Here is a 15,640-nt window from a genome sequence, read left to right as displayed (position 1 = left end):
ACTGAAGGTTCCTTACTTTATCTTTGCTATACATACATAATGAGGTTGTCTCCCTTATTTTTCTGTTGAGGCTTTTAAAGGCTGACCTTGCTATCTTTGTACAGCAGTTCTCAATTTCTTCCTCCCAGATTTGCTCATGGAGCTCTTCCAGAACTTACTTCTTATCCCTCCCATTTATACACATTATCTGTGTCTTCCAGAAGAAGATGAATTAATAATTAGATCTGCTCAGGAATTTTTAGCTGAATGTTTCACTGCAAAATTCCAGTTGGATCTGAAGCACTTAATTAAAAATATCTTGGGTTCAACAAAACACTTCATTGAATTCAAATGAATTCACACTGGGAAAAAAAAAAAAAAAATTATGTTTCCCAAACAACAGCAGAATCTGCAATTTTCATCAATTGCATCAAAACTGTTTTAACTACAGCACAGGCATCCTTTTGAGTGTAGGTGTTAAAAATAAATTTCTCATTACCTTCTACCAGCAAGGTCCTATACAGATCAGTTTTTCTATACTACATACCTGTAGTTTTATATCACTCTCCCTAAACATCTTATCTGAGACCACTTTCTTTTCTGGTGTTTGTTAATCTAACTCTTAAATTATATCCCCCTAATCAAGGTAAATACCATTCCTCAAAACAAATGCTATTCAGATTTCAGTGGTGTGTGATTATGGTCTACAAAATTACTGATCCAGAAAATCTCCTTTAGAGCATCGAAGCACCTTTCTTTGCTTTTATAAATTGCTGACGATGGAGCAGCCAACCAGCCACAGGGTTTTCATCCAGAGCCTTTAAACAACTTGTGGTTTGGTCTCTAGTCTCTCTGCTCAGGCACTCTTCCCATATTCATCATGTTAATCACCCACTTCAGAAATAATGGAGATAGGCCAAGGACAAAATGTTGGTCAATAAACTTTAGCTAATGCAGTTATACCAGAAAACGACCAATAATACAATTCAGCGTTGTGATGTTAAACCAAGCCTCAATAGCAAAGCTTCTACAGTAAGCTGAAAAAAATGAATTCTAAACACCTCATAGCAAGAGTACATACTTGTACTGACATAATGACCTTAACTCCAGAGTTTGCTGTATTTCAGTGATGCTGAGTGTAAGCCATAAGCTGGTATTTGGAATCATCTCCTGTAAAAAAATGTAAAATCTGACAGCCTTTCAACACCAATTCCTTTAATGGATGAGATCACTATTTTTTCCTCTGTGTGGAAGGCTTTTTGTAGCAGTTCATGTTTTAATTGTTAGGAGTTGCACCATGTCAATTTTCATCAACTCAAAAAGTTTATTGGAAACAGGAATATTTATTTCTCTGCAGAACTGAAGTAACTCAAAAGACAGAGAGAAAACCCCAATATTCCCAGATTTATTCACTCATAGAACTGTATATTTAAGTCTTATAATGATAGGGAAAGAGTTTATAGACTGATTTGTCAGCTGCAAAAAGCTCTTATTTACATTACTGAAAGAACTAGGTAAAAGGCAGCTTTAGGACTAGCTTTGCGCTAGTCAGGAACTGAGTCAGTACCACATATAAGCAAGAGTAGCCATAGTGCTATTCTGAATTCCACCAGCTTGTTTTGGTCCTATGGAGCAATTACTCCAGCATACCTAGCCTGAGCCAATACAGGATTCATCCCGCTCAAGGATTTTTCTACAAAAGGGAATTTATGGCTGTCATTTGAGACATCCTTCCAACTGCCTTGTACCACCTGGAAAACAACAAAGTAGCTGAGCACTGGGGCCTAAAAATATTGAAGGTCACTGATCTACACAAAAATCCCGTTGGGTTTAGGGACAAATACAGACCTCCTTAGCCAACCTGAATGCCTCAGCAAATCAGTGTACAGACATATAAAAAGGATGGAAATACTTCCTCTCTGGCTGAAGGGCTACTATACAAGCAACTCTGGGCAAGCACCGTCTTCCTATTCTGTGCTTTCATTAGGACTAGGAGGAGGTACAGGGAAAGGCAACCTTGGGCTCAGGCACTTTGGTAGAAAAAAACAAAAAAATCTTGAGGATGTCATTTACTGGCCACACAGATAAAAACACTAAATAAGGGTACAATGAAGAGCTAGATTTACCCCCTAAAAATGTTATTTCATCAGCACTGCACAGAATGCCTTTGACTCAGTCTTCAGTTCATGCTGTCTTGACATCTGTCCCCGTTTTCTTCTCTTCAGACAATTCTATAATGGCCTTCAGCTCAGCTTCAGAGAACTTAGGGGTCAGTGCCATATTGTCATAATCAAATTCTTCATCAAGTGAGAATGGTTGAACATCATCCCCTAGTAGCTGTAATGAGGAAAAACAGATACATAAATAATATTGCTGCAAGTGATGATAACGGAACTCAAAATATAAACTTCTAATTAATATTTAATTAAACTATTTTTTCTGACTAGCGCTCTCAGCTGATTAAGCTCTTTTTAAGTAAAAGAATAAATTCAATTATTCAATTTGACCTAATTTAAGCCATTTAATGTGCCCCATTTGTACTGTACTGTATCTGAATGAATATCATTAGCTAATTTTGCTCAAGGCAAGGAAACTAAAAACCTCCCTTGCACACATCTATTACATTCCTGCCACTTGTAGTGGCAGGGCTGTGGGGATATGGACAAGTTATGTACAGCTATGTTAAATTTCAAAGATAGATTCCATATCCTTAAAATTTGGGCTAGTATCACATAAAGCTTCAGTGTGCATACATCTGATACTAATGTAACATGCTTCCCAGAACACAATTTCAGCAAAGGAAACGCCTGGAATGAGCAAAATGACACACAATCAATTTTCACACTCTAATAATTTCTTTTCACCATCTCTGCAATTGGCTGGTTTAGATTTCTTGCATGATGAACATAGAGTCTTACTGCATTTGCCAATATTTGCTTTGTTGACATAGTGTATAGCATTTCTGTATTGCTTCTCGTTGAAATACCTTAGAATAAACGTGCTGCCTATAAAATAAAATAATGAAAACAAATAACTATGGCAGGCTGCATGCTGATAAGAAACGGAAGGGGGCCACAACACAAAAGGTTTATGGTAAGCAGTTACGTACAATTCATTCCAGAGCCACACAGGAGACACATCCTCACTGCTCAACTGTACAGGAATGCTCCCTATCCTTTGAGAAGTTAATATAAAATGTCTAGAAATTTCAACCATGACAAACAGCACATCTTCTCAAGGGTTCTGTGTTTCAAAGATTTAAGTACTTCAGCACCAAATCAGCAAAACATTTAAACACATGCTTATTTTTTCAAACTTCTGATGAATCCTCAATGAAGTCAATGACTACTGATGTATTTGAAGTTAAGAATACACTTATTTGTTTTGCTGAAAGGGAGGAAGAACACTCAGCATCTTATGGTCACTGCTCAGTTTAAAAGGCACAGTATCCCACACAATTTCTGGTAACATTTTGTAAGAAGCTGCATTGACACAGATAATGACATCTAGTAAGTCAGAGAAGTGGTAGCTGGATTCCTCTCCGGTGGCTAGGCACTTGACAGACATGGCAGCGAGTATCTTGCAAGTATCTACATCCTTTATTAATAAACTATAATATTGCCTGATTGATCAGGAAATATTTTTTTCTGGTTTTGTATAATTTCATTAATTATCTGTATTGCTTAATGTTCTAGGGACCTGGCTTACATTGGCTTCAATAGATGCTGGAGCATATAAATGATCCTAGATGCAGGCCTGTAGACCATGGGCATTTAGAAATGAGAAAAACAAACTTTGTGGATAGAGTTGGTCTAGAAAATGGTATTCATTCTGCATGCAAAGATTATCTTGCTTACGTCCATAGACTATCCCAGGTAAACCACCATTAACTTTGATAAATAGCACATTCAAGAAATGTGACAATGAGAGAAAGCCTGCACACGTGCTTTCTTTCCCATTAAGGCTAAGGTCAACTCCTTGGCCTCCTCACCATATTCATGTCCAGTTTCATCTTTTCCACAGGCAAAGCCTCCTAAACTTCCATGCCAGTAAGGGTACCAGCAACTGGGTAACAACTGGTACCAGCAACCAAGGTTCATTACTACCTGTCTTTCCTTTGCAGAAATACAAAACACTCTTCTAAAATATGATGCAAGGTGCAAATATTTTTCAGTTAGTTTGGTTGTAACAATATTTGTTACCACATCTATACATAACTAAGCTAAGAAAAGTTTAAATTACAGTAAGCCTTCACAGGGATTCTACAAAAACAAATCTATTCTTCCTCTGCCAACATAGTTATGGAAAGTATACACACATTCGCTATGCCCTTGTGTTGACCTTCATGTCATTCCAGGAACATTTTATGCAGATGCAGAGAAATACTGGAAAAACTTTTGTTTAAAAAACTCGACCTCAAAACGCTAACTGAAATTAGATGCCAAAGTAGAACATACTTGACTTCACTGTTAACAATTTACTCTTACCCACTCATTGCACATTTGAAAAGTTTATTCACATTGCATATTTATCAGCATACTTCATCTCTCAAATGAGTATTCAAAGCACTAGGGATTCTTTTTTTGCTTCTTCTCCCAAGAAGCCGCTCACTTCAACCTTCCACGCAGAGAAGCAATCTTAAATTTTTATACTGCAAAATGCAATTTTGATCTATTTCAAAAGGAAGACATTTTGCAATAGAACACCGAATTCTCTGAGCTGATCAAGTTATTATCTTGTTATTTTTGCCTAAGGAGCTGAGAGAAATATGTGAATTTCGGGTGTCTAATTTAACATCTAATTGAAATCTTTTTGAGAGCTCTCTGGGAATAGAACTTTGCTCTATTAGAAAACTGCCAGTTTGCTTAAGATTGCTCCTGTGATTTACTCTCTGAAGAAAAAATCATTTTTATTTACCGTTCCGGCATGTCCAAATTAAAGGGGAAAAGAATGTAATATTCATATTAATAACTGAAGTATTTTGCTAGAGGCTGTTTTACAAAGTAATGTTGTAAATAAAATACCTTAAAGTTGAGACTTTCAGAAGTCTATTAATAATTGGCAACTCAGTTCTTTTTATTAACCTGTGTGGAGTTACAGTTAACTGAACAGCTTGTCTCTGTCCTCCTAAACCCTTTATTTCTGTGTAACTATGGCACTCTGATTCACTTCTTCAAATTATGTAAAGGATGCACATACACTCACCAATTATTTCATTGTATACTCAAGGGAAAACTTAGTAGTTCAATAACAATAGGTAAAAAAGGGGAGGGGGAAGGCATGTATGCTATTATGTCATATGAGCTTAATATATACTGGGGTACTTGGGCGTCTTGAGCTTGGGGCACTGGATTGGGAGTCAGTAAATCTTGACCAATTTTCCACTTCTGCTTCATCATTCTGGACAAGTCACTCAATCTCTGTGACTTTACTGGCCTCTGAGAAGATGTAACTCTTCCATCTTCTTTCACTTAGTCAATCCTGTCTTTAAGTTCTTCCTTGTTCTTGTTGCATTTATGCATAGCACTTAGCAGAAACAAACCTCAGTTGAGGCCTATCAGTAAAACCTTAAACCAAAGGAACTCAATGGAAGCTGTATTTTAGGTGATAGATGCTGCCATTTCACAGATAAAGATAAAATGATAGGCATAGTAAATACTTTTTTGAATGCTCAAACTAAAGACAAAAAAAGGAGAATAGAAGGGTAGAATTCATCTTTCCTAATCCCAGCCATGTAAAAGTTAGGCTTCTAGATTAAGATAGTCAATTAGCCAAAAAAGACCCAGCCTGAGAGTCAGCCTATGGACGGAGATGTATTACATGTTAGGGCAAATGCCTACAGCAAGCGGAATGAATCACTTTCTGGAGGTGCTTACCTCCCCCTCTTGATGACAGAAGGACTAAATCATTAAATTTAAAGCTGAAGTTAGGTGAGATGAACCCCACTTTGAATGCATGTTTATAGTGAGTGGATGGAAAATACGCATTCAACTGCACTCATATGTATGCAGGCGGGGGAATAAGAACAAATAAAGACCTAGGAAGCAGACATTAAGACATACTGTTAATTAAAAGAACTATGATGTCTTTTATGAAAGAAAGTATTAAGTAGAAATAAAGGAGAGAATAAATATCTGGGTAGGAAAGGTAAATGTTCTGTGATAATGTACTTCAACCATGGAGTGAATGCTGTTTCAATTTGCAGTGGCCTGTGGGAGGTCATGTATGCTGCACTGTCGATATTGAAATCCAGGAATATATTTATGTCTAAAACCAGGGAAGAAAGATGAAGCAACATTGGTGGACAACACAAATTTGCTGTGTCATTCACTAAGCCTCTTCCCAACAGCTTTTGACAGAAAAACATTTTCAGGGAGACAAGTTGTTCTTTAACAATTAGCCAAGTTATACACCGGTTCTTAGCAGAGCTTCTTTTTTTAAACTTTCCCTAGCAATACATTCAGAGATACACACCTTCCCCTAAAGTCCTTCACAAATATGTCCATAGCATAGACATTTGACATCCTACATTGCACTATTAAGCTTGTTTATTTTTCATAGGGAATGGTTTTCCGTTCTCTATGAAAACTGACTAGGCAGTCACATTCTGTTGCCCTTCCCTAACAGATTTGTTTTGATAGACAGAGAACAGTCTCATTTCAAAGCAGGGACGTCTCCAGGGAAAATCTTCCTCTCTTTCTAAACTAGTCCTGCCATAAGCAATGCAAGACTTAATTTTCAAGGCAATGACAATTTGAAGCACTGAGGGATTTTTAAATGGACCTGTTCAGTCTTGACAGTTCTAAAAATCAGACCACAGTTATATTATCTAAATGAAGGCACAAATATGTGTATAATTTAGAGGAAAGACTGCCTTCATCTTGAGTAGCCTGGCACCAACCAAACGGTTGTGAAAATCATAAGTCTTTCTTCCTGAAAAATGCAGCAAGCCTTAACCAATGTAATAATACTCAGTTTCTCTTTCATAACCCAACTTTTCCTCAAATGAAAATGAATTTTGCATGCAGTGGGATCTTCATCTATTTTTCATGAATTATAGTTTAAAGAGTCATATGCAATCCTTTATGAACACTGCAGGCTGCTGCAACCCTCCTTCTTCTTTCGTTTTATAGAGAAGTTATCAAATGAGAAAACTATAAAACCTCATTCTAGGGGTTTTTTTGTGTGCCAATGGATATTTCTCAAGGCAAAAACCTTGAATTATGTCAATCCTTAGGGAAAAGAGTCAGTATTTTTATTCACAGAATGGTGGGTATTAAAGCTTGAAAGGTCATTTTAGAACATTTCCTTTCTCCCAAAGCAGACTTGTTCCTTATAGTAAAGAGTTTATTGCAAAGAACTAAACACAATTGAGCTCAGGAAAGGAGGCACCATATGCACTGCTATAACATCAAACCTTCATTGGTCACGCGTCATTTATAAACTTGATTTAAGCCTCATGGGACATCAATAAGCATATGAAACTATCAAAACTGGCCCATTTTAGCTGGAAGCTAACTTCAGCTTCTGTTACAATGATCAGGCAGGGGAAAAGAGTGGTGAAGAATTCTCTGCAATAGAAACATCCCCAAAAGTTAATATTCACACTGACTATTTGGATAGGAAGCTTAATGACTTAAAATAACCCTGTGAGCAATCCACACCTTCTGTTCCAGGTTGAAAAGAACTGAAATTCTGAGGGAAAATGGCAATTCTAAATTAAAGCTTGTATTGATTGTGTCTGATTAAAAGACTCAGACTCCATAATGCAAACCTCTCCACACCAGAACCTAGACAATGCAGATCCTCAGCAGTATCTTGCTACTACTCATTTCCAAGAGGACAAATCCCAATTCTGATCATAATATATTCTAAAGCCTTTTTTTCTTTTAAATGTCACGTTAAAGGGATCATTCACTACCTCCTTGTTGCAGAAGATGCAATGAGAACCGGAGGATGTTGTAAGATCATGAGATCACTGGAAATTTAAATGGCCCAACATTCTATGTAAGTAATGATGTGTTAAAAGGTCAGGAAGTGCAAGAGTTTACTTGAATATTCTGTGAGTTACACCCATTAAATATTAAAAAGCTCACATACAGTTTGAAGTATTGAAGTACACATTTTGAAAATGTAGGATTATATAGTAGCAGTGTGCAAGATAAAATAGTACCTTTCTGTTAGACTGTTTATCTCAATTCTTAATGTATTTAAGGATTCATTATTAATTTAAAAATATTGTTATCAATTTAAAAATTTTGTTAACTCACAGCAGTTCCACACACTCCATCTATATCTCTCTGTTCTTGTGGAAATAACATGAGAAGCCAATAGGTAAAAAAACCCACCCCAAACACCAATGTTTAAATAAATAAATCTGACCTCATACCTCTTGGGCTTTGCTGTCTGATGGCTGTGGAACTGACAAGGTTCTGAACTTCAGCTGAATAGGCTTATCAAAAAAGGGTGTACAATAAGTCACTGTCTGTTCCACCTCTCCTGGGAGAACTAATGACCCTGCTGAATAAAAAATAGTCAACTTTAACCTTCTATTCAATGTATAAATTGGCAAAATCCTGTGTAAAATCCTGTAGTGCTCAGACACAGGCAGAAGCTTGTTAGTCAAAGTGTGCTATACTTATTGTTGCATACTATATAATATAGGTAGCTATCTTTAAAACAGATCCATGCAGTCCTGAGCTAAAATCTAGATAATAAAATATACCATAATAAGGAAAAATCAAACTTTGTTGAAAATAGACAGGTAGCTCTTCTTTCTTGAGGACACTGAATTAAAAATCTGGATGTAGATGATCCTAAACTCAGAGAACACCTGGGATTAGATTCAGCTCTTTCATAACAAAGAAGGAAGGTCCTGAGCAGAGAAGTCTGCAGTAGGAGTTATAAAATACCGCACTGAATCTGGGTCTTGCCATTGATTAGCTGGGCAGTCTCATTCAATTCTCTTTTGCTAGAGTTTCACCACATGTACATTGGGCATAAAGAATCTTTGCAAAGCATCTTAACAAGACTCTCCCAAAACATGAAGTAAAAATACCTGGTAGAAGTACTAATATCCCCACTACAGTGCCAGATGACTCTCTTGTCCAAGGATATTTCATGGATGTTTGTTCCTCCCTGAGCTTTCCAAAAAGAGGTACTTGAGAGGACTTCCCTATATCTGGGACACAGCAACATGTAACCTTTCCACACGGGCAGGATTTGGTCCACAGTTCACAAATGCACAGACTTTCTCAATCACTTTTCCTTTACATACTTAAGCAAAATGTTCATGTTGAGACCCGTGGGTTTGCTTTCTGTGACAGCTCAGAAGGATATGCCTTAGATTTAGAAATATCTTTTAACATGAATCAATCTCAGCTCTGCTACAGCACAGATGTGTCCATCTTGTCTCAGTAACGTTTTTATGAAGGAACTTAAGGGGACCATATGTCTTGCAATTTAGTTGAAGGATTATGTAAATTACCTACTATTTTTTCTGGCTCATACACAAGTTTCTTTACAGCTTTATACTACATCTTAGTAGCTTGATTTCCTCTTGAAATCTCAGAATAAATTTTCAAAGTGTTGCTTAAATGTTAGTTAATGGAACCAATAAAAGGGTACATAGATCCAGGGTGAAAAGGAAGAAGTGGCTATTTATCTCTACCTGCACACTTTTACCACAGCAGTGGAGTTACAGACCTCTCACTCTCGTAAATCTGCATTTGAAAATAATGATTTGAAATATATGTATTATAAAAATAATAATAATTTGAAAAAAATAATCATTTGAAAATAATCCTAGCTAGGCCTTTGTAAAAAATCCATTATCAAATTCTTCATTTAGTTTTCTTCTGGGAATTGTGTACTATTTCAAAGCCAGCGGGGCTTTGGACTTGTAAAGTAGAATGTTCTTTAAAAAAGAGCTGAATTCGTTCCCTTGGGTATCTCATTCCTGGATTTTTGTCTTTTGGTTCATGATTCACATATAAGTGGTTTCCAGTTTTCATCCCTATTCTCTTGGTTGCTTATATCTGTCTCTAGTCATCTATGTGCTTTCAGTACTTGTTCTCAGCATAGCATCTGATCTTATTCTGCATGAGTTATATGAGAAAGCTTTCTGAAAAGAACAGTGCAGTCCACAGGTATATATGCTATGTCTTCACATGCTCTGCAACTGCTTTTTTTCGATCTTTCATAACTTAGGTCAAAACTATTTGTAGGACAGAAGGAAGATGTGAATGCTCATTTAAAGACAATGGCATCTTCCGCTATTGTTTCAAACTTGCACCCTAAACATATACCCTCACTGAAGGAAGGAAAGCCTGGACATCAGGAGGTTTGTATCACCTCCTGATATAAACACTGATTATTTCTGTGCTAAGAGCTTCCCCCGCTCCTCAACAGACCAATCTGCAGAGAGAAGATGAGGAGGAAGCACTGTTACGCAGCAGTCTGGCAATAGCTCAGAAAGACAACTCTTAAAAATTAGGACAACAGAAGGAAATTTATTTTTGCTTTTAGCAAGAAGTGCTTGTCATACTCAGAATGTCAATTCCACTATTTTAAGGCTCGTTAGTAATGTAAACAATATTTCAAATTCCCTTCAATCACCCCATAAGAATGCGGTAATCAACCTTTGTTTGCCAGTAGACGTGCCAGAAATGAGCTTTGTCTCTATCCTGGCTGCGTGACAGCATAGGAAAGTCTAATCGGTAAATGCTGCTTTCCCTGATAACATTTAATCAAGAAACTCCTTCAGAGAGAAAAATTAGGAAGTTTTGACAGTCGTCGTCCTCAGTGGGAGTTCCCAAAGGAACTGTAGGCTATTGTAAGTTCTAGCCAGTACCTCACAGCTGGTTTAGGCTGATGCTACAGCACTAGAGGATGATCATCCTAATTAAGCTGCTAATTATGTTCTCTGTGGAGGTGATTAATTAGCAACAGGAAAGCCGCAGATACTGCCAATGGCACCATATATAGAGATAACTGAGCAGGCAGTGATACCAAAATTCTGAGAAGAGATTTTGAAATGCACCTCTCATACCATGAAGAATCAACTTCCTAGATGACATGGCAGTGAAGTCCGATGATTTTACTCAAGTTCAGCATTCTTTAATGGGGGCATATTTGGAAACTAAGCAATTCTCTTCTATTTAGTCCCTTTCCCTGCCCACATGATAGACCCACAGAAAGTGATTACTAAATCTGTGAACACTGCTGAGTTGGGGTTTTTTACTCATTGTGTACCATTGACATTAATTATAAGTATAGAAAAAAAGAATCTATTGGCACAAACCTGATTTGAATTTTCAAGAGTGAAGAAGTTCAAAGTCTTGTCTATATCTTTAGCTTTACTGTAGCCAAATGATGCCCAGCTATAGATACACTAACACAGGTTTTACCACTTTCAGACACTACATTTCACAAAAATGCTGTTGATGGGGAGCTGAGAAGGGAGGTAGTGATAACGAAAAAAGCTTAAAAGCTAAATTTTGCTGTCTCCTCTGATTTTCAGGCTTCAGGCTGTTAGCCCCAAAGAGCTGCCTAGTGTGAAATCATCTAGAGGCAGTGTTAAATGGATTGCAGAGACTGGAGGAGAAAAAAAGAAAGCGATTCGCCAGCTGGGGGGAGCCCCATACTTGAAAAAATCCACATAATTTAACTCCAAATCGTCTTCCTCAACCTGATTTTTCTAGATGTATAGGCTCAAAATGTAAATGGAAAGGCACAGATTATGGAAAATAATAGATATTGATATAATTTGCCTAAAGAATTATTTAAAGAATCAAATAGTTATGTTTGGCCTCAGCTTCAAAGTAACTGAGTCACTTGGATTCTCCTCAACCTCCGTGGGGTTACAAAGAACTGGGACCTTGAAAAGACAACTTTACAGTACCTCCAAGCTGGATTAGGATGAGACTCTGATATCCTTGCCTATGCAGCCTCACCCATACGTTTAATTAGTCCTATTTTAATTTTCTCTTGTATTTAAAAAATAGCACACTCAAGGTCTCTAGACATGCTTTTTACATATTTTGTACTCTATAAAAATATTACCTATAATTACCTAACTATCCTTCCAGCCCTGCAGCAAGTGATTTGTCACCAGTCCTGGAAAGGAATTCTGTCGCCAAAACATAGGTACTAGGCATTCTCCATCCATCCCTGCCGAAAGCCCGATCATCTCTGTTGTTGCCTTAAGCTACTTACAGTTACAGATTAAATTCAGTGAGAAAGAGCAATTAAACAGTCCACCATACACATGCTGTCTCTACACGATGCATTAAAGCTATGGTTTAGGGCAGCAGTTTTACTTTGCCAATCATGGTTTACTGTGCCAAAGTCCCACAATGCACAAAGCATTGCCCTGGTTTCAGGCTTTCAGCCCAGTGCTGTCTAACGAAAACAGCTACAATGAATTTGTATATTGGCCAAATCTATGGGCTGCTTTTTTTTTTTGTAAGAAGCAGCTGTATTCATTCACACCTTAAAAGACATTGGACTTAGGAAAATAAGTTGGGGGGGGGGGGGGGGGGGGGGGAGAGAAAAAAACCCACTAGAATGATTCTTCCAGGACATCTCCCAAAAAGCATTGGTTTAGATGGGATGTTCTAACGTCTATTTTCTATCATGCTTTTCACACTGTCAACTTTGAGCCACTTCCCCTTAAGTGTGAATATTTATTGTACTCCTGTACAGTTGCTAACTCAGCTAACTGATCTGCCCTTTAAAGCTAAATGAAGTATGGAGATACCGAACTGTTGCCAATAACAAGTAGAGATAAAAGCTTGTTGTAATTATGCTAGCAAGGTATGATATTTTTTACTGGGTGTCCTAGCTTGTTTTGCCAATATGAAGTCTTAAATCTATCATTTGTTCTGACACAGAAGTGGCAGCATTTAAAAAGGCCAGCAACAGAATGTCTTTCAAATTTGTGTCACATTTTGCCTCACTTAAAAACTAACTGGACTTCTTCAGAATTAATCCTTTATTAAGGTGGTCAATAGGTATATTATTTTATATTACTTTATTATTACAAACAATAGAAGCAACACCATTTTATATTTTAATTTGCATTTTGTTGCTATGGTTTCTACAGGAGTAAGATTTTACCTCTCTTACTATGAAGCCTATCAAGTGGATTTTGACATGTAAGACAACTATCAAACTGTAAGTCCTATTTTCTGCACTTAGGAGTCAAGGGGAAATTTTTCATCTTGACTCAATAGCTATCTCCACTGAAGAAGCCCTGGGCAAGACTCAGGCTGTGGGTTTCCCAGATATAAATATGGATGCTGTTCACTTTCCTTACAGAGTTTAGAAGGAATAATTAGCTTCTGGTTATGCAGTGTTTTGATGTTATAAAATACAATCTAAATGCTTAATGTTGTTAGTGAGCACTGTTGATTGCTTAGGAGTTGATATGGCTTCTTTCTGCACTGAGGCAGTCTGTGCAGGGAGTTTGTGCAGGGAGTGCTGTCTCATGGGAAGAGCTGAGAAGAGCAGAGATTGAAAGCCAAATCAAATGTCACGTAAAAAGTGAGTAGTTAGCACACTGATAATCTACAGTAGTGGTGGTATAATGTTACGTTTATTATTTTTATGATCAGCAATAAAAGCACTAACTGAAAGGTTTTCCCAGTGTGGCTTGCATAAAGTGCTATTCAGACGGTACAAGCAGATGGTCATTTTTGTAATTCTCATCTTGTTCAAATGCAGTCTGTTTTACTAGGGGTTTCTAAACGTATGTGATTAACATTTACTCTTGCACACACACAAACACACAGAAATGACTGAAAAGCCTGGAAAGAGGCAAGGTCTGGCATGGTCCAGAAAGTGGCGAGCTATCCCCAAGCTCTGGCAGAGCTCTTCTTTCCTCACTGCCCTGCTTGGTATTTTAGTGTTGGGCTTATTTCTCATCCAATTTGTGGCCTGTTTTGAACTACAGATATTCCATGAACTAGATATAGACCATTCTCATTTCATTACGATACAAGTGAAATGTGGGTTTAGGCTTCCACCAGTAAGCCCCATGTTTTTTTAATAGATATTACCAGAATTTAAGACAGAAACACAGAACAATGTCCTACAAAGCGAAAAATGGGTACATGAACACTGCACTCAAAAGAAATCTTTGATGTCTGTACCTGATACAGGACTGCTATCTTACTCCCTCCTTCCTGAAATGCCCACCCAGGTTGGAGAAAGAATATTTGCTGTAAACCTGACTTATGTTGGTTTATTTTCTTGTGAGTTACAGCCAAGCTCCAAATGTTAATCAACTGGAAGTCCCTAAGCCCTCTGACTTCATAGGAATTCTGCAAATACAGAAAGGAAAGACTAATCAAATCTTTAATGGATTAGACAGACTAATCAAACGGCAATAACCAAGGAACCGAGGACCAAAGTCCTGCTCTGTAACAGCTTCTTTCAGTGACCTTAGGCAAATGCCTTAATCTGTGTGGCTTGGTTTCTTTGTGCAGACACAGGTATAGATGAGGAAAATGAATTTAATCACTAAAAGGTTGTCAATTCTGATGGTAATAAAGACCACACAAGCACCTATGATAGACAAATAACTACAGACACTAGGTTTCTACTTACTTTTTAAAAGTGGGAGAGTTAAAATTATTATAGATGTATGGAACAGTTCAACACAACTCAAAATTCCAATAATTGGAATTCTTAAAGAAGTTCACTGTGAATCCAAAATTAGTCTCATCTATTTTAAGCCCAGGATGAAATCATTTTAATAGGTAGGGACAACATTTTCATTAAGTATTTCCACTTCATAGAACTCTCTCTTAGCACCTATGTTACTTTGTGGAGAAACTTTTGTAATCAAAATTATTTCAGTACAAAATAGAAGTGCAGAAAAATGTAGAAACGTTGCTAACAAGAAGTGTTCTGCAATTCTGAAAAATCTTGAAAAAAAATAACTGCTCACCAGGACACAGTGTAATAAATATTCCTTATAATTCATTATCTCATTACCTCTTAGAGCGAGGAAATGAGTACTTTAATTTGGGGAACTTGGGCAATTTGGGGATTTTTCTAGCAATAGAAGAACTGAGGAAGAACATCTTTTTTAGAAGAGAAACAGTTCTTTAAACAATGTCCATACACTTCCATCCAAAGACAGACAATGATAGTGAATATGAAAGGGGGGAAAACCTACCACTGCATGTCTCTTCATCTGTGTCTGTATCTTCCAAATCTAAGTACTTGTCCACCTGCCGTGAAAACCCCAAATTGGAAAATAGATTAAAATGTATTAATTCTATTCCTTATAGTACCATCTAGAGCAAAGTAAAAAAGCATTAAATTGTCTGCTTCATCTTCTCCATCCTCCCTTGCATTTTTCCAAGAAAGCATATGAATTTTCTTTGAAATGTGGAACCTAAAGGAAATACTTTTTCACGTATAGGCAAAGAATTGCTGCCAAAATTGCAAGCTCACTGTATATGGCACAGAGACAATACATGCTGTAGGCAAAGTAGAGCTTGATCCTTCTGTTTTGATACTAATGGTGAACTGAATGGGAAATAAAAAAAGCTAAGAATTATTAAATTTTTAGTATTTCATCTGGGACATTGCACTACTGTTTTTTCAGGCTGATGTCTCTTGAAAACAGTCTAAACTATCTAAAACATAC

General features: G+C 37.1%; 1 protein-coding gene across 4 annotated transcripts in view; it reads right to left on the bottom strand.

Annotated features, from left to right (window-relative positions):
- Window positions 1–1,179: 1,179 nt before the first annotated feature.
- IFTAP (intraflagellar transport associated protein) overlaps window positions 1,180–15,640 on the bottom strand; it is a 46,130-nt gene continuing 31,669 nt past the window's right edge. For 3 of the 4 annotated variants that reach the window (XM_050897699.1, XM_050897700.1, XM_050897701.1), the window contains exons 5-7: window positions 15,164–15,218; window positions 8,369–8,499; window positions 1,180–2,316 (exon numbers count right to left, since the gene is read on the bottom strand). In XM_050897699.1, the coding sequence (XP_050753656.1) occupies window positions 2,164–2,316; window positions 8,369–8,499; window positions 15,164–15,218 (339 nt within the window). In that variant the 3' untranslated portion in view covers window positions 1,180–2,163. The remainder of the gene's footprint in view (window positions 2,317–8,368; window positions 8,500–15,163; window positions 15,219–15,640) is intronic. The other variant, XM_050897702.1, reaches the window with a different exon arrangement.

Source organism: Gymnogyps californianus, chromosome 5, assembly GCF_018139145.2.
Source record: "Gymnogyps californianus isolate 813 chromosome 5, ASM1813914v2, whole genome shotgun sequence".
NCBI lineage: Eukaryota > Metazoa > Chordata > Aves > Accipitriformes > Cathartidae > Gymnogyps > Gymnogyps californianus.
The sequence above is the reverse complement of the archived record's forward strand: the minus strand, read 5'-3'. Positions and strand labels throughout refer to the sequence as shown.